Source organism: Phodopus roborovskii, unplaced genomic scaffold, assembly GCF_943737965.1.
Source record: "Phodopus roborovskii unplaced genomic scaffold, PHOROB, whole genome shotgun sequence".
Taxonomy (NCBI): domain Eukaryota; kingdom Metazoa; phylum Chordata; class Mammalia; order Rodentia; family Cricetidae; genus Phodopus; species Phodopus roborovskii.
The window spans coordinates 22614693-22634918 of NW_026126469.1; the positions used below are offsets into that span (position 1 = coordinate 22614693).

General features: G+C 40.4%; 1 protein-coding gene across 2 annotated transcripts in view; it reads left to right on the plus strand.

Annotated features, from left to right (window-relative positions):
• Positions 1–346: 346 nt before the first annotated feature.
• Gsk3b (glycogen synthase kinase 3 beta) overlaps positions 347–20226 on the plus strand; it is a 126259-nt gene continuing 106379 nt past the window's right edge. For both annotated transcript variants that reach the window (XM_051191463.1, XM_051191464.1), the window contains exon 1: positions 347–1072. In XM_051191463.1, the coding sequence (XP_051047420.1) occupies positions 985–1072 (88 nt within the window). In that variant the 5' untranslated portion in view covers positions 347–984. The remainder of the gene's footprint in view (positions 1073–20226) is intronic.

Sequence of the window (20226 nt, forward strand, 5' to 3'; positions counted from 1 at the left end):
CGCTGTCGCCGCCACCTGGGCCGAGTGACAAAGGAAGGAAGGCAGCGAGGAGGAGCCGGCCCTGCAGCCGCTGACAGGGCTTCGGGCTCGGGGCACAGCGCGGACACTTCCTGAGCAGCCGCTGAGCAGAAGCGAGGGGCGGAGGCCGGCCGTGCCGGGGCCGCGGACGGGGGAGGGGACCCCGAGGGACGGAAGCGGTTGCCGGGTGCCCATGTCCCCGGCGTACGGGGAGCAGCCAAGGAGCCGCTGCCTGGGGTCTGAAGGGAGCTGCCTTCGCCGCCGCCGCCGCCATGGCCGCTGGATCCAGCCACCGCCTGCAGCTGCTCCTGGCGCAATGAGGAGAGGAGCCGCCGTCGCCGCCACCACCACCGCCGCCGCCACCGCCCGCCGCTGACTCGCGACTCCGCTGCCCTCCGGTTCACCCGGCCGCCGCCGCCGTCAGACCGCCGGATCCCGCCGCTGCAGGAGTCGCAGCGTTTGCCGTCGCATCTCGGAGCCATCTCCTCCCTCCTTCCCATCCCCCTTCTCTTCAAGCGTGAGGCTCGTGATCCTTCCGCCGCTTCCCTTCTTCATTGACTCGGAAAAAAATCCCCGAGGAAAATATAATACTCAGAGTACTTATTTTCAATCAAGTATTTGCCCTCGTTCACGTGATATATATATATTTTTAAGGATTCCACTCCACCCTTTTTCTCCCCTCCCCAGGAAAGGGAGGTGAAAGAATTGTATTCCCCCCAGCCCTAAATCATCTATGTGTTAAATATCCGTACTGATCTGTCTTGAAGGAGAAACACATCGCTCTCAGTTTTTTTTTTTTTTAATAGCTATACAAAAGGAGTGAAAAGCCAAGAGGACGGAGTCTTTTCCCTTTCTCTTTCTTGCGGGAGAACTTGATGCTGCATTTTTCATTAACCTAGTACCCTAATATAAAACAAAAGGAAGAAAAGGATTAAGGAAGGAAAAGGTGATTCAAGAAGAGCCATCATGTCGGGGCGACCGAGAACCACCTCCTTTGCGGAGAGCTGCAAGCCAGTGCAGCAGCCTTCAGCTTTTGGTAGCATGAAAGTTAGCAGTGAGTATCGATTTTATTTTACACCCTTTCTCCACCTCACCATTAAGATAGGAAACCTCGAAATACCAGGACCTTAAACTAAGAGACCTGACAGATCAGAGGTAATGGGAAAGGGCAAAACCTTTCTTGAGTCAAGACGAAGCATCTCCCTTTTCTCCTCCCATATCCGTACCCCCTCCCCCAGCCTCATTAACCTTGAATTAAGAGAATATTAGTTTTATTTGGCTGGTTGGAATATTTGAAACTCGTTTTCCTACGCTCTCCTCGCTGTTGGTAGTCAGTCTTTTCAAGTGCCTCCAGATTAAAAAAGCGACGGGAGCGTTCGCTTGCCCATCCCTTTGGATAAAGAGAGGACAAAACTCGATTAATAAACCATGATGTACATTTGCCATGTATGTGTCTTCTGGAATGAGGGAGGGTTTTTTAATTAGCTCAGGTTATCATAGGTCTGTATTCTAAATAGAGCTATTAAGTGTCCCAGGCTCCTAATATTTCTTTTTGTCCATGTGACTATACAAAGTATTTCTTAATCTGGGGATGAATTTGCTTGGTAACCCACATTCACATCGGAGGCTAGCTAGCATCCAACCCTCACTCTACTAGGGGCTGATAGAAGCTGATAAATACTCCAGATAAATATCCCAGCAGTTGCATCTCTAAGTGCATTGTCTTCAATTGGATAAGTGGTGTAATGTGTTATCTCTTAACCTTCCTGTTTTGACGTCGCCAATCTGCCACCGTATAATTTGTTTAATCAAAAGGTAACTTGGGAGTAGATTCAACTTTTGATTTAGGTTGTAGTGTCATTGTGCCAAATACCAAGTCAAGCGTTAATTGTCTCTGACTCATTGACATTTAAGTTTAATTTTGAGGTGCCATTGTATTCATTATTTGTTAATTTTTGGAGTACAAGTGGATACCCTTTTAGGATTATTTAAAATGTATCAGTATGTGTCACTGTCTTTTGCCCCGGGATCTGTGCTGAAAAGAAGTCTGTGTTGTTGAAGTGTTTGATATACTAAGTATCCAGTGTTCAAATGTATCTATTTGTGGAGATGTTTATGTGGCATTTAATGAGAGCTTGTTTGAACGTATTTGCAGATTCTGGCAAAATTATCTCTTTTCCTTACCCAGTGAATGAAGAGTGAGGACACAAAGGTCCTTAGCTGCTGAGAGAAGTTGAGATAACTGGAGAGCTGAGATTTTTTAGAAAGTCAAAATGTATGTGCTGTTCTATGAAGTGGATTAAGCAATCGGAAACAATTCCTTTCGGTTGCACCCAAGACTTCAGTTCATGTAGGCTTCTGGAACTTGCCCGAAACAGGGTAGTTCAAAGTGGTAGCTGAATGGGAAATATTTTTGCAAGTTAACTTTTTCCCTTCAGTGACTAGCTAGTTTAGAATGCAGGGCATGTAGAGGGAGAAGCTGATTTTGCATCTTTCAGGGGAGGGTCGTGCTTTCTAAGCACTTTATGGAGGCATTTGGAAGGAAGTTTTAAAAATGTTAGGGTACTTTTCAGTTGTGATGAAGCAGACCTCATGATAGCTGCCCGTGGTGGTACTTCAGTATGTGTGTGGTTAGGCAGTCCACCCTCTCTCTGCGTTTATTTCAGAGAGCTGTAGTGTTAGAATCAAATACCACAAATTGGGGACTTTTTCAGGATTTTCTTTGAAAACAACTTGTTAATTCTTGATAGAGTTTCCTTAGGATAGAGTGAATCTAAGGAGTGTATTTTAAAATGTTTTAACTTCTGTATTACCATATCAGTCAACATTAAAGTGATTTTAATGTTGATTTTAAAAAGAGTTTAATGCTATTTGTGTGGGTATTTTTATTTTTTAAAATAACCTTGACGTTAAGGACATGTAGATGAACGAGGCAGGCATTTGTTAGCATACTGGTGTTCTTTCAAAACCTTTGGCACACAAGACATTACTGTCCTTGTCCCCAGAACCCTGGATGGTAAAGGCATACGTTCAGAAAACAGTGAAGACCAAAGCTTGATGATGATGGCAAGATTATAAAATGCAAATTGAATTAGTTCAGAGAAGGAAGGGCTGGCTGGAGCAGGGAGGTTTAGCAGGGAGGTTTCTACAGACTGATGTGCTGGTGGAGGTAAACTGATGTAGGAGCATGCCCTGTGGGTAGAAAGAACACACAGCCCCAGAGCTGGTGTTAAACGGGAGACAGAGAGCATGCTGGCTGGCAGATCTCAATTTAGAGGGGCTTAAGGAGGCAGACAAGGGGGTGGACACTGAGACTTAGAGGAAAGTTAGTTAATAAAGAACAAAAGAGGCCTGTAAAAATTTGGGTGGGGGGCCTAAGGGCAATCTGCTAACTGGAGTGTTGAACAAGATGTGCTAAGGTGATTCTGGAGAGATGTCTGAAGCCTTTTTTTGGGAGATAGTAGACTACCATATAAATCATAAAGGAGAATGTGAAAATAAGTGGGTTGAAAGGAATGGATTTGAAGACTGTGAGTGAAAAGCTGGCAGGACTTTTGGATAGGACTGAAGGGGAATATTTGTGGAGTCAGGAGTTAAAAATAAATTCTGAGGTTATTGGTCTGGAAAACTTGACCGCTGAGTTATATGTTCATTGTAATGGGAAATTGAGAAAATGCTGAGATGAGAGGGTAGATGAGTCCACTTTTTAAAATGTCATGAACAATAGGTTTCCTTGATGCAGCAAACAGTGATTTGTTACTGGCTGAGATACTTAGCTTTCTAGCATGTTAATTGCAGTTTCTAATCTTCACTCACAAATGCCAGATTTGTATTTGAAAACATGAACTAGAGGTTTCTGTCTTCTGTTCTTTTCTCTCTCTCTCTCTCTCTCTCTCTCTCTCTCTCTCTCTTTTTTTTTTTTTTTTTTTTTGAGGCAGTGTCTCTCGTTGTAGCTCTGGCTATCTTGGAACTCAACTTGTTATGTAGACCTGGCTGGCCTTGAACTCACAGAGAGGTCCACTTGCCTTTGCCTCCAGAGTCCTGGGATTATATTATTAAACATTTTAGATATTTTATATAGTCTTAATCTTTGGGCCATTCTTAAATTAGTTTTCCACGAGTTATGATTCTTAGGTAAATTTTGCCTGTAAAATAATATTAAAAGATCATTGATTATAATTTTTTTTTGGTTGAGGCATTTATCCCAAGTCTAAAGTATATTTCAAACACTTTACTTGCTGTAATGAAATCAATACTTTTATTCACATCCAGATTTGCATATGATTAAGTGAATATCAACATACACACAGGTTTTTTTTAGAATAATACCTTTTACTCAAAATATAGAAAATGAATGGTAATTTTGGTTTAAATTTTGTCAGTAAGTTCTGATGGTGAACTATTGGAAGGGAATCTGACTAGTTGCCCATCAGGCAGATCACTGAGTTCACTAAGGCTGGCTTGGTTTAACCATAGCAAGTGAGTTCCAGGCCAGACAGATGCTGTCTCAAAACAAAAAGTCATTAAGGAAGATAGACCCATGATTTGTAGTTGCATAGTATTCTGCAGTATCAAATTACACTTTTTTAAAATCAAAGATTAGTTAGCAACTTGGAGGCTTTCTAGTTTCCAAGGATGGTTCATTTCCTTGTGGCATGTAAGACATAGGTTATTAGGAACTAGCTCATTTCTTCTTTTATTTTTTCTCTTTTTCTTTCCTGTTTTTGGACAGGGCTTCCCTATAGCCCTGGGTGTCCTGGAATTAGATCTGGAGAGAGAGAGAGAGAGAGAGAGAGAGAGAGAGAGAGAGAGAGAGAGAGAGATCCACTCGCCTCTGCCTCCCAAGTACTGAGATCCAAGGCATGAGCCACCATGCTGAGCTTACTAGCTAATTTCTTGATTTTTCTCATTTAATGGAGAAAAAATTTTTTAATGGCTGAGATTGAAAACCAAGACCTTGCTTTTCACTTTTGCCAGCTAGACTGACTCATACTTTTTAGAGGCCTAAGATATTTAGGTAAGACTTGCACAATCTTTTGTTTTGTACACCTTTAGAGTGCTAATTATCAAGTGACAAAGCACTACTCTGAAACTTTAAAGGGACCCAGAGATTTGGCAGTTATGGCTGATTGGGAACTGCATTTAGAAGATGTGGTGTCTTCTCATACTTCCAGCCCTTCAGGTGGTACTTGCATCCAGTTTCATAAGTCTCTTATATTGGACTTGAGTTTCAGGAGTGAGATTTTGTTTTGGGTAAACAAGGCTGGAAGAGCCAAAGTCATGAAGGACTAGCAGTATGTGATGAGATGGGGAAGGCTGTTTTTGTGTCAGCTTTGTGCTTAGAGAGGGCTGAGAAACATATGCTGGCCCTGGTGTCACAGTTTTGTTTTGTTTTTTTTTTTTTTTCTCCTGCTTCTGTTTTTGCTACATGCTTACTATTAAAAATGTTGCATCTATTCACTTAGTGTATCTATGTGCATGGGGAGCTGAGAGGGGTCAGCTATTTCGTGATGTGGGTGCTGAGGTCTGAACTTAGGTCATCAGGTCTGGTGGCCAGCCGACCGCTATCTTTTCTTCCATATTTTAAAATAAGATTCAGGGGCTTGAGAGACAGGAATAAGGAAGGGCAGGATCTGAGAATAGTGCCTCTTGGGATACTCTACTCCACAATGGAGGATGAGGAGCAGAGGTGCCTGGGTGTGACAGCCATGAGACCTGGTACTGAGACAGGACCAACCTGATTCCCCAGGCACTGTTCCACAAAGAACATAGTCACTCTAAGAAAATAAGGTTGTTGGAACAGTTAGCATCATTTTTCTACCTGAACTTTCAGGGATGTCTCAGTGGTGGTAAGAAGGTGGTAAGAAGAAATTATGCATAATTTGGAGAAGAAAGAGTTTTATAATACATGGATTTTAGTGCAGATGTTGCAATCTTGATATCTAACTTTGGTTTTTACAAATCTTTCTTGATTATTATAAAAATTGTCTTTGAAAAACTTGAATATGATGTAGAAAAGCATGTTTATGTAAAAGCTGCTGTGCATAGAGTAAGCAAGGAAAAACTGACGAATTGAGGAGAAACTTTTTTTTTTTTTTTTTTTTTTTTTTAAATTACCTCACTGTTAAGTTTACAGAGTAAAGCTGGTGGCATGGTTCAAAAGGTCAGGGCCCTCAGTGATCCCTAAATTTGATCCTGGGAACCACATGGTGGAGGGAAAGAACCAACTGCTTCAAGTTGCCCTCTGACCCCTGTGCATACTCCCTTCCGCAAATAAAGGTGGGAGGAGTTAAAGTATAAATCGAAGGGATATTTATTCCATGCTAGTATTTGTTATTGGGCTTTATTGTAGTTTGTTTTTTTTAAGCTACCAATACCAACATAACTGACATTCAGTAGAATTTCTAAGACATGCTTATGTCTTGTAATATACTTGGTACACAGCTTGGTAGATTTGGGTTCTAAATTTACTAAGTCTTTCTCACCACTTTTGCTTGTGTTTTGGAGAAAAAGGATTGGCAAGCATCAGTTTTATAGTCAAATCTTCCATTTTTGTGTTGCATGGTTTTCACAGCATTATTAATGATATATTTCTCTTGGGAATAATTTTGCCAAACCACTTTTTTGTTTATTTGTTTTTGTTTCATGATTCCATAGCCAATAATGGTGCACACTGAACCCTTATTTTGTTCCTTTATTAACATGGTCTGGAGTTGCTAAGTTCTTGATTTTTCTTTTTCTTTTTTCCCCTACCAAATGTATACAACAGTGAAGGCAAACATTTCTGAGGAAGGAGGAACATTAAAAAAAATGTAGTTTAGATGATTTTGTAATTTAATTTATAGGTCTAGGATTAAATAGATACGTTTGTCAGTCAGGAAAACCAGGCAGGCAGAATGTTGGAAGCATGAGTGTTACCAAGCAGGAACATTAATACTTCTATTTTTTTTATCACTGCTAATTACTGTTTATCTCGGTTAAATAAGGATCAGGATAAACAAAAAGGCCGAAAAGATGTTTATTCAGGGAGAAATAACTTACAACCTAGACAGATGAACACCAGGAAATTCAACCCGATGCTCTCCTGTCCGAGTCATGCCAGCAAGAGGGCTTTTCCTGGCTCTCCCTCCCACCTCCTTCCACAGGTCACTTCCGCCCATGGCTCCACCCCCAATGGGCGTGGTCAGTGCCATAGAAGGACTGTCTCACTACAATTCCCCTTTTAGTCTAAGGAAAAGATTTAGGCTTAATACAAAACTATATACAAAACAGTGAATAACAAGTGTGCTCTAAGAAAAGGAAAATCGAGAACAAAATGACCTACATATCTAGTCCTAGGGTGAAGGCATAATGGAGTTTACAATAGAGTTGTCCTAAGCTGGAAAACGTAAGTCTAGTACCTAAAATATCTAACTAGGAAGAGAGAAATGTTATTGTTTATAGCAGAATCCTTGACTTAAGAAGGTAAAAGCAAATAGGTTGCTTTAGTACAATTATCCATTGGTAGTAAGGCTTATTGTTTAATACCTACTAAGCATTAAGAGCTCTGCTAAGTTGCTAGTGCCATCATCCCCATTAAGATTTATTTTAATTTGCATTTATGTGTGTATATGGATGGCTGTGTATGCCATGTGTGTTCAGGTGCCTGTTGAGGCTGTAAGAAGACATCAGATAGGCAGCTATAGTTACAGGTTTTTGTAAAACAGTTTTTGTTTTTAAGATATGGTTTCTCTGTAGCTTTTGGAGCCTGTCTTGGAACTCTAGGTCTACAGACCAGGCTGGCCTTGAACTCACAAAGATCCACCTCTGCCTCCTAAAGTGCTGGGATTAAAGGTGGGCTATCACCGACCTCAGTTCTATTTTTTAATAAGTATTTTTCTTCACTGGTTTATTTCATGTTTATGGATGTTTTGCCTACATGTATGTTTGTCTACACATACAATGTATGTGTCTTCTTGCCCTCAGAGGCTACAGGAGGGTTTCAGGTCCCCTGAGACTGGAGTTACAGACAGTCGTGAACTACCATGTGGGTGCTGGGAATTGAACTCAGGTCTTTTGGAAGAGCAGCCAGTGCTCTTAACTGCTGAGCCTATCTCTAGCCAGCACCTCCCTAACTCTTGGGAACCAGCAGTCTGCTGACCCTGCCCCCTGATGATGGGCGGGATGCTCATGGCCATGTCTTCTCTATGTTATGACTTACCTGGCTGTTCAAGCTTTACCTGGCTGTGCAGGGTACTCAGTTATGCATGCGCAAGTTTCCCTTTTAAAGCAAGTGCGCCAAGCGTGCCTCTCTCTTCTTGCTCCTTCTTTCTCTCTCTCTCTCTTGTTCTCACTCTCTCTCTCCTCTCTCCCTTGCTCTTTTCCCCTTCTCTCTTTCTTCTGCTTTCGGTTGGCCACCAGCTACCCCCCCTTCCTCTCCCCTCTGTCAATAAACTCCACATGGGCGCTGAGTCTCCTGTTTGTGTTTCATAGGCAATAGCTGTATCAAAAGAACAACAGTTACCATGATTGGCCTTGAGTTTACTCCACAGGCTTTGAACTTGTGATCTTGCCTAAGGAGCTGGGAAAACAATTTGGCCACCATAACCACCAACTTTTAGCATAAAGCTTTTTGAAATTAGTTACAATATTTACTTACAGTTCTGTTGAAAAAAGTATTAGGACTTACTCCAGTACAAAGGGAAAAAGTAATATGTGGCCTTTTTGTTTGTTTAATGTTAAGTTAGAACAGGTTTCTGTTGAATAGTATTGGCAGTTTGTGAATAAATTTGCTTCTGTTATATTTATATCTCCAATGTTTCTTCAAATTAGTCATTAATAAGAATTACTTTTTTCTGTCCCTCTCTTCTTTTTGAGACAGGGTTTCTCTGTGTATCTCTAGCTGTTCTGAAACTCGCTCTGTATACCAGTCTGGCCTTGAACTCAGTCATTCACCTTCCTCTGCCTCTCTAAGGTGTGTGCCACCACCGCCCAGTTAAGTGTAACTTAATTGTGCTGAAGAAGTCTTTTGTGTGTCTGAGAAATTTGTAGGGTTGCTTCATGATGACCAGGTCTCTCTTTACATGTGACATCCTCTGCCTCCCCTGTTCTATAAAACCAGTTAATGGTTTTTAATTAATTAATTTATTTCCTTCATGGCATGTTGAAGTTGCTTAGTTGAATCAAATACATTTATTTGGTCATCTACCTTCCAAGCTTCACTTCTTAGATGTAGCCTTAACTGTGACAGCTTTTTTGTCTCTACTAGTCATATTATTGATTAGTATACTTTTAGTTTATCTTTAAAAATAATGAGAGCAAGGCCTGGTGGCAGAAGTGTGTGATCCCAGCTGCTTAGGAAGCCGAGACAGGGTAGCAAGTCCACGGGCTGCTTGAGCAACTGGCAACTGACATTCTAAGTAAGAGCGCTGGGGATATGGCTTAGTGGTGGGGTGTTTGTCTAGCTCATGTAAGGCCCTGGTTCATTCTCTACTACAAGGAGAAACAAAATTCAAGGCAAATAGAAATGAAATTAACAGTAGATAATTGCTTTTGGCTTCTCATAGTAGATAGCATTGTCATGTCCATCTGATTTTTGCTGTTATATAATCAAACTATTACTTTTAGCCAAAATATTAAATTATTCTCACTATCTAGACATTGAACAGTAGTCATAGCACAAATGAGTAGTTTTAAGACACCCACACTTACTTTTTGAGAAGAGCTATTTTGAGATATAATTCATATACCATAAAGTTCACCCATTGAAAGTATACATGCTGGTGGTTATTAGTAATTTTGTAGAGTTGGGCAACCATCACCATGGATTAATTTTAAGATATTTTTATCAACCCCTCCCCCAATATGCATACTGATCACTTTGCATCATCTATTGCCTAAATATATCTCTAGTCTAGATTTCATATAAATGTGTTTATATGCTGTGATCTTTCCCCCCCCCCCTTCACTTTTGCCTTTTTGTTTTTGAAACAGTGTCTCACTGTGTATTCCTTTCTGACCGGGAACTTGTTCTGTAGACTGGATTGGCCTCAAACTGGATCCATCTGTCTCTGTCCTCTTGAATACTGGGATTGAGCAGTAGTTCTCAACCTTCCTGTGACATTTTAATAAATACAGTTCCTTATGTTGTGGTAACCCCCCGACCAAATAAATGTATTATTGATTCTACTTCATAACTGTTATTTTGCCACTGTTACGAATTGTAATGTAAATATCTGGTATGCAGGATATTGATAAGTGACACACACACCCCTCGCCCCCAAAAAGGTCTTGAGAATCACTGAATTAAAGCCACACACCACTCTGCCTGGCTCCTCTTTGGCCTTTTGTGACATAGCTTTACTCTGAACTCCAGTGTCTGGGAGGCTGAAGTTATAAAGGTGACGTGTCACTAACATCTGTCATTGCCATGTTCTTTTATAACTAGTTGCTTTTTACTTGACATGTCTCCATGGTCTTCCATATCGTATAAAGTCTCCTTCCTTTTTATTGCTGAATAATACTTTGTTATATGGAAATGTCATGTGCTCATCAATATGTTAGTCTTTGGGTTTTCTGCTTTTTGGCCAGCCCAATTAATAACTGTTTTGGACATTCATGAGCAAGTTTTGATGTGGATGTACTTTTAGGTCTTCTGTATCCAGGAATGGAACTGTGGTCATAGTGAATTGTTTAACATTTTAAAGAACTATGAAGCCTTTTCTAAATTCATAGTCAAGTTTCCTTTGGTTATTTATTATTATTATTTTGTTACCCTCTCTCTTACTCCCTCCCTCCCTCCCTCTCTCCCTCCCTCCCTCCCTCTCTCTCTCTCTCTCTCTCTCTCTCTCTGTCTGTCTCTCTCTTAACTTTAAATGATTTTTAATAGTTAAAAGCAGAGGTCTGGTTCATTTCAGCTCCTTCACTGCCAAACCAGAGGATGGGGCTGCTTCAGTTTCTCTGCCTTCTCCTTTCTGTGATGCAGGCTGTAAAGATACCTGCTGCATCAAACCTTGAACTTCTCATTATTCTTGTTCTTCTTGATCTTAACAGATGTGGCACCCTTCCGCTGGGCTATGACCAGAGAGGCCTTGATTTCCAACATTTTTTGAGGCATGGTGACAGGCACTCAGTATTGGCAATTGTGCCCAAAACGCTCGTGTTATTTGCAGTCACAACAGTCTTGATTTTGCTCTACAGGTATATTGTTTTTTCCCTCTTTTGGAGTTCTGTCTGCTGCAGTTCCCTTTTTTCCCCCACAGTATCCTTTTTTTTTTGTAGAGCCCTAATTTCACTGCTGGCTTTCCAGAATATTTTGTGTCGCTGTCACCCTCTGACTTTATCCATTGCTCTACTCTACTGTTACAAAGAGTAATATTATCTTGTGATATCAGCCAATAGTGCTCAAAGTACCATTTGGTAAATATATCTGGAAAAGTTCATTTCTATTTAACTTGTTTTTGAAGCAGAATCTCATTATGTAGTACTGGCTTCAAACTTGCAATTCTCCTGTCCCAAAAGTGAGTTAAGGATGTGTGCCACTATACTTGAGTTGTTGATTTTTCTGTATTTGTTCAAAAGGGAAATAGGAAAGAGATATGTCTTTTGGCAGATATCTTCACCTCTTCTGTATCAAGACATCAAGGCACAGGTATTTGGAATGTTAAGGTTTTATGATCAGTTGGTTATTGTGATAATTCTGCCTACTTCTAAGTATTTCTGCCCCAATTATACATTCTGGGACTGGGGAAATAACTGCAGGATGAGTTCAGGGACCCATTGGACCTACTGTAAGTTGGACTTCAGCCAAAACAGTCAACCTGAACTCCATAAGCACACACCTGCTTCAGCTGGAGGGTCACACTGTTTTTCGGGATCTCCTGGAATCAGCATAAATTCAGAACCAGTATCCTGTAGACCCTGGAAAGCCTGTTTTCTTTCCCCTGGTGTATAGTTATCCTTGTACAGTATCAAAGGTTCCCCTAGGAAAGGCTTGGAGAAAGGCTAATAGTAACATTTGTAGATATTTGTCTTAGCTGGTGTTTTGTTGCTGAGCTGCGAAGAGATGAAGAGACACCATGATCACAGCAACTCTTAGAAGAGAATGCTTTTAATCGGGGCTGGCTTACAGTTTCAGAAGTTTAGTCTATTATCACGGAGGGAGCATGGCAGCACGCAGGTAGACATGGTGTTGAAGAAGGAAGTAGCTGAGAGTTCTACATCTGGATCTTTAAGAAGCAGGAAGAAGAGAGCCACTGGTACTGGCTTGAGCTTTTGGAACTTTAAAGGCCCCCCCCCCCCAGTGACACACTTCTTCAACAAGGCCATACCTACTCCAACAAGAACACCCCCCCCAATCCTTCTCAAGTAGTGCCATTCCTGATAACTAAGCATTCAAATATAAGCCTGTAGGGGCTATTATTCAAACCACCACAGTATTTTATCAAGGTCTTGGGTATGGGGTAACCTGGCCATAGCTTCATTCAAGGGGTTATGGGTCTACAAACTATCTCATGTCTAGAAATTGGTTCACAGGCCAAGATTCCTGTTTCAGGGTTTCCAGTACTGTGAAGAGACACCATGAATACAGCAACTCTTATAAAGAAAAACATTTATTTTGGGTGGTTTACTGGCACAGGCCAAGATTCCTATCTTAGGGTTTCCATTACTGTGAAGAGGCACCATGACCATAGCAACTCTTCTAAAGAAAAACATTTATTTTGGGTGGTTTACTTGTAGCTGAGAGGTTCAGTCCATTATCATCATGGTGATGTGCAGGCAGACATGGCTTCATTTTGATTAGAGGGTACAGGAAGTGATCTGTGACACTGGGTGGTATCCTGAGCATAGAAAACCTCAAAGCCCACCCCCACAGTGACATTACCCCTCCAACATGGCTATATCTGCTCCAACAAAGCCACACTTCCTAATAGTACTACTTTCTATGAGTTTATGGGGGTCAGTTTCATTCAAACTACCACATTCTACTTCTTGGCCCCCATAATCTTGAAGCAGTATCATAATACAAAATGGGTTTAGTCTTACTTAAAAAGTCCCTGTGGTCTATCATAGTCTCAACAGTGTTTTAAAGTTCAAAGTCTCTTTTGAGACTCATGCAATCTCTTAATTGTAATCCCATATAAATCAAAATAAAAAAATCACATATTTCCAGATATACATTAACGTTCTAAAATGTGGGGAAGGGAGCATAGTAAGGAAATACTGGACCAAAGCAAGACCAAAACCAGCTGAGCAAACTCCGAACTCTGCATCTCCATGTGTGATGTTAAAATGCTCTTCAGTCCTCCCACTCCTTCAGCTTTGTTATCTGCAGCATACTTCTTTCTCTTGGGCAGGTTCTATTCACTTCCTGTTAGCAGCTTTCCTTGGCAGGTATCCCATGACTCTGGCATCTCTATTATCTTGGGTCCTCCAAGGCAACCCAGGCTTCACCTTCACAGCTTCATGCAATGGCTTCTCTAGGCCTCTCTTCAGAGACAGCTCTGGCACATGCCTGGCCTCAGTGGCTTTTCTTAGCCTGGGGCAGTATCAGATTCCATAGTCCCTTCTGTGCTTTAGCTCCAGAGCCACGGGCTCTAAGCTGCCAGGTTCTGCTTACTGGGGCTGGAATATAACTCCCTTGTTCAATTACTTCTTCACCAGCTTTTTGTCCTTCATTGCCTAAGCTTGGCTGTGCTGAAACTCAGAGATGGCGCCAGCCTTTGCCTTCCCAGTGTTGGGGTTAAAGATGCGCACCACTATACCCAGCCAGCTCCGAGCTTTTCTTTAGTTCCCTTTCACAGTTGGAAATTTAGCTGGATGGGATCTTGCCTTGAGGGCACCACTCCCTTCTTCCATTTCTTAATCCATTTATCTCCTTGAACAGGGGATTTAGCTCGATTCCACTTCCTGGTGCCCCTTTCCTTAACCTGTACATTTTGCATTTTTATTTGCTCAGCATGTTCCTTTTCATTATAAACCTTTATCAGAGGTGACACTAATAATCACCCGAGAATAGTATATACTAGGCTATTTTGAGATTTTTCTCTGCCAGTGAAATTAAAACAACATCTTCACTTTAGCCTCAGGCAGATTCTTCAGACAAGGGCAAAAAGCAGCCACTTTTTCCACCAAATTATCACAAGAATGATCTCTAGGCAACATAGTACAATTCTTTTCCTCTGAAATCTCTTGAGGTACTCCCCTCTCGGTCTTCTGTGCTCCTACTATCATGACCTATTAAGCAGCACTCAAAGCCTTCAAATGCTTCTCTAATCCACAACCCCATGGTCCATATTCAAACAAAAGCATTGTGAGGCCTGTCACAGCAGTTCCTCAGTTTACCAGTAGGATTTCTGTTGCTGCGAAGAGACACTATTGTGGCAACTATTCTAAAGGAAAACATTTATTTGGGGTGGCTCACTTTTACAGTTTCAGACATTCTGTCCATTATCGTCATGGTGGGGAGCATGACGACATGCAGGCAGACATGGCGCTGGCTATCTCTTCATCAGAAGGCAACATGAAGTGAGCTGTGACACTGGGTGGTCTCCTGAGCATAGGAAACTTCAAAGTTGGCCCCCACACTGACAGGCTTCCTTCAGCAAGGCCATACCTACTTCAACAAAACCACACCTCTTAATAGTGCCGCTCCCTGTGAGCTTCTGGGGGCCAGGGCCAGTTACTTTCAGACTACCACAATTCCCATTTGCCATGATCTTTTCATTTGTGATCTTTTATTTGTTTGAGATTTTCCCACTTCACATAGATCAAACAGAAATACAGTAGGCACCTGATTTATTTCATACCTAGAAACACCATGATTGATTAGCCAGTACTGTGTCCATATGAGTCATGCCACCATAAAATTGATTTTGCCTGTGCTGACCATTAATGGTCAGTCTATTACAGACATTGCTTTGTCTATTTTATCCATTACAATAACTATAATCACTTTGCCTTTGGCGATTCAGTTCTATCACCTAGCCCTTTGGAGCCCAATTAAACCCATTGCATTTCATTTATCCAACTGAGTAGCAGCATTTCCAACCCTAAGGTCTGGCAAAGCTCTTCAAATGTGTTGGTGCCCCTTCCACCATCTTGCATCTTACAGGATTAGTGAAGGGCATGTTTTCTGGGCCTTCCCACTCTAGCATTGCTATCTCTGAGCCTTAAAATCCTTTCATCCACACTAAACTACAGGATATCAGGCATCTTGAACTCCTTTTCAGTAGGCCAACTTTTGATAAATCTTCAGCCAACCATTCAGACAAACTATGGTCACCTTTTTTAAATTGCAAGCTTCCATATTAAACTTAGAATCTACTCAGTGGACCCATATTGTTATAGATATGAATACTTTGCCTTGAAATGGATTTTCATTTGATACAATTTAAGGTCAATTTTGTGATATGTATATTTCTCCTCTTATTTAGGTATTGTGTTTATATAGCTCATTTAGAAATGTAATGTATAATTTAGTACAGATTATAGACATTTACCTATAATAGTCAAAACTTAGATGAGTTAGGTTTTCTAGATGTACAGAGATATATTTGAGATGAATAGGCATTCTTCAAACCTTTCAAAGACCTGCAGAATATGGCATTTAAAATGGTTTAGGGGTTTTTGTGACAGTGAGACATAAATGCTCCTGGCAACACCACCTGCACCAGAAAGGAAGATGGAAGATGGACATCAAAGAAATGTGTTATGAAGTTACTTCCAATATGGAAAGACTAGCCATTTAGACAAGATACTGCTCTTGTCTGGACTGTGAAAGAAACACATTATGGAGTTTACTTCCAATATGGCAAGACTAGCCATTTAGACAAGAAACTGCTCTTGTCTGGACTGTTTGACTTTATGCTGTGTAAACTGGATATGCAGGACCCACAGAAAAGTGACTGCTGATTTAAGATGGACATTGCTACAGAGTTCCTGCTTCTTGGAAGAGTCTGCCAGACAGTCTGCAGGGCACAGAGAAAAATGAATGACAAACTGCCAATACAAGAAGACAGTTTAAAGTTTCCTGCTTTGCTGAAGAGTCTGTCAGACACAGTCTGGCCTATGGGCTGAAGATGGAAGATTACAGAAGAACTTCGGGTGACTGACTGGGCAGTGAGTTGTCTCTGTCATTTCTAGAGTTTATATATTATCCTTCTGTGGTCTTTGAGGAGTTGAAGACAGTTATGGTTATAGTTTTGCTTAGTTAGGATTAAAAGATAAGTTACATATAGGTCTTTAGACTTACAAAGATAGAATAGATGATGGGATATTTTCTTAAATCTTGCTAAATGTTAATGGACTAAATATTGTTAACTGTGATTCTTACTTGATAACTGTTGTGTGATATATTTTGCTATGCTAAGGTTAAAATCCTTTTATTTAGACAGAAAAGAGGAGATGATGGGAGATGTCATTCTGTATATATGTTTCTCATACCGGTTAATGAATAAAGCATTGTTGGCCAATAGGAAAGGAAGATAGGAGGGACTAGGAGGAAAGAGGAAGTAGGAAGGAGGGGTCAAGATGGAGAGTCTGGAGAGAGCAGGACACCAGCCGGCTCTCAGTAAGATAACCACAAGGAAATATTTAGATTAACAGAAATGGGTTAATAATTAAGACAGAGCTAGCCGAGAAGAAACAAGTAACTGGCCAACAGCATAATATCAAATACAGAGTCTCAGTGTGTTAATTGAGGCTGGTGTGGCAGCGGGTCAAGACCGGCGGTGGGCAGAAAAATCTTACTCCTTACACCATATCCGTAAACTTAGCCTGATCTAGTTTTATGTTTCTTCCACCATTAATCCACACCCTTAAAACCCATTTCCACACATTAACCCCAGACTTATTTGAATGAATTAGATAATTCATTAAGCTGTTTAGTAGTGTAACACACCTCCTCTTGGACTGTACTTTTTATTTCCCCTCTAAGGAGCCTACTTAGTCTTAATTAAGTCTGGTTAGATCTAGAGGCAACTATTGGTGGGCCCTGAGGGACATTGCTATTGTCTTGCCTGGTGTCTCCTATAGATAGAGAAAGTCACTGCTGGTTTAGGAGACAATGAAGGATTAATTTCCTCAGTCAGAGGTGAAAAAAAGGCAGCATTTCAGGCGGTGGGAGGTGGGAGGTGGGAGACTACTTCCTCAAATGAGATAAACCCTGGAGAATCTGAGCATTCAAAGTTCTCAGCTTCAGTTGGGTCCTTCCACACATCCCCAGTCCAGGTTACAGACTTCACTTCTCTATCAATAAATGCCCTTTAACCACCAACATCCTCTGATCTGGGACTTGAATTTTTGCTGTAATTCAGCCAGTCTTATATATTCAGTTTTATTTTCCACAACTTGGGCTCTGTGGCTGCTGTAAGAAGATTCTCTTCTAGGACATACTTAGAAACCTTTATGTACATTTGAAGCCTGGTAGTTGTATCACAGAGTTCATTGTCCTGAGATGTGCTAGAAGTTGCTCCTTTTCCTTTGTCAGTCTGTCCAGAGATGCTTGGAGCAACCTACTAGCATCATTGTTTTCTTTATTTCCCCACAAGTTGTCAAACATTTTATATACTGAGTCACCAAATTCATTGCCTTTACAATCCATGAACCAGTATAATCAAATGCATTTGTCTCCTTAAGTTTGTAAAAAATAGTTTACACCATAGGCTTCAACTTCACACTGCAGGCTTTTAGTACCCTCCAAAGATTCATCCTTACACTTTTGTTGCTCTAGAACCACTTCTGGTATCAAAGTCTGTATTAGTCAGGATTCTCTAGGGTAACAGAACTTAAAGAATGAATCTTTCTCTTTAAATAGAAAGGCAATTTATTAGAATGACTTAAAGACTATAGTCCAGCCAATTCAATGATGGCTGCATGTGAACGGAAGGTCCAAGAATCCAGTAGTTGTTCAGTCCATGAGTCTTTGTCTCATTTGTTCTTCAATATATGCTGGAACTCAAACAACTAGACTCTCATACCAGTGAAGGAATGGACTTGCTAGCAAGATGAGGGCAAGCAGGCAAAGAGCAAAAGCTTCCTTCCATGTCCTTACATAGACTTCCAGCAGAGGGTGTGGCCCAGATTAAAGCTATGTATCCCCATTTACTTAAAAGGATCTTTCCAGGGCTGGAGAGATGGCTCAGCCAGTAAAGGCTAGGCTTACAACCAGAAATATAGAATGGATCTTTCCACTTCAGATTAAGAAAAAATCCGTCATAGGTATGTCTTGCCTTTTGTTTGTTTGTTTGGGTTTTTAGTTAATTCTAGGTATAGTCAAGTTAACAACCAAGAATAGCCATCACAGTTACCTTGGTAATCCAGGCATAGAAATCTGAAGAATACTAATATTAGTGGTTAGATCAAAGCCATTTAGGGCAGTGTCACCCACAAGAGTAAGTCATGTAGGCAACTTAAAATTTTCTATGGCTCATCTAGGCAATGGTGGTACATGCCTTTAATCCCAGCACTTTGGAGGCAGAGGCAGATGAATCTCAGTGAGTTGATGTCAGCCTGGTCTACAAAGCTATAACCTGTCTTGAAAAAACAAAAAAGTTTTTTTTTTTTTTTCTATGCTCACATAAGGTAAAAAAGACAGATAAATTTATGTATTGATATATTTTTGACCCTGTATATTAAAATATTTCAACATAATTATGAAAATTATTACATTCATTTTTCATATTAAATCTTTATAGCCTAGTTTTTCACACTTAAGTGCTGATTTTGAGTAGCCACAGTGGTTATTGTAAGGAATTAGTTAAAGGTGCAATTCATGTATTTTAGTTATTTTCATGTAATAGGACAAATGTATATGGGTTAAAATCACTTAATTGATTCATGTCTTTTTAGTTGTGTTTTCTGTTTATTTTGAAATTTTATGTTGGCAAAGGTTAAGAGAATTTTATGTTCTTCAAAGGGTGCTTATTATTAGGGTAATGATTTCTCCCCATATTTTATGAGTAATGATTTCTCCCTATTAGTACAACTGCTAATATATATGTTGCTATTCTTATTGCTCTGATTGTTAGGTATATTTTTGCTATGATTTGCCCCAGTCACAATGAAATTGTAGAATACTAAATTATCTTTGTTGTATGTTCTCTCCCTTGATGTTTCAAAGACCTCAGCTTTTAGTGCCAAACACTGTTTTCCTTAACCATTTAGTCAATCCATTTCTTACCCATTGTTATGAAATTCACTTGTGTATGATTCCTTTAATACTCTTAGTGACTTTTCATGCATTTTGCCTTACAGTCTAGTTAACTTGTTTCTCTCTAGGAGACCAAAAGGTATAGCGTGACACAAAAGTGTCTTAATTCGCTTTTGTTTCTTGCAGTGTACAGAATAGTGCTTTCTGTATTCTGTCACTTCATACACACTGAGTTTAAGGGAGTGTGCCAGGATGTGATAGTGTATGGTGTAGTGTAGGCTGAAAACTGAACTTGGGTCTTCTGCAAGAGCAGGAAATGCCATCTCTCCAACTCTTGTTATTTAAAGGAGAAAGGGGAAGATGAAGAGATAGATGGAGGCTTGAGTTAGATACTATGTACTTAGTATTCTTTGGGTTATGATTGAATGGATGAAGTAATCCACTTACTAGAAATCCACTGCCAGGCTGGACTAAGTAAGCATAGTACCTTTGAAACATTGAGCACATTCAGCTACTACAGTGACCTCAAGCCTTCAAGGCTTTTATTTGGAGTTAGTAAGGATAGAAAAGAGATTTAGAACAAGAGAATCATAACATCATTTGCCTTTCACGTAGAAGTTGATTCTATAAAAGAATAGAGAATAAGTAAACAGATATCAAAATATGAATGGTTCCTTTCATTTTGGATAACTTAGGCAATTGTAATCTTTTGAGGGGGTCTTTAGGATAATATTTTTTGATAAACTAGTAGTATATATTAGAATATCACTTCTGGGCTTTCCCAGAAGGAATGAAGGATATTGTTAATATATGTTACTAAATATGGTGTCTAAATCATCTGTAAACTGACTGTATTTGAGAATGATGTCTGTGCATTGTGGAAGGAAACATTCTTTTTTTTTTTTTTTCCCCCTCCTTACCCCACCTCTACATTGGAGGCTGTTGAGAATTTGTTCCAAAACAAAATGGGATGAGTAGGTCAGCTTCCTGGGTTCTTAGAAAAGAGTGGTCTCCAGAAGCAGGAGACACACCGGCTGTACTGCTTTCTAGATGGTGTCAGTATAAATTGCACACCTGGT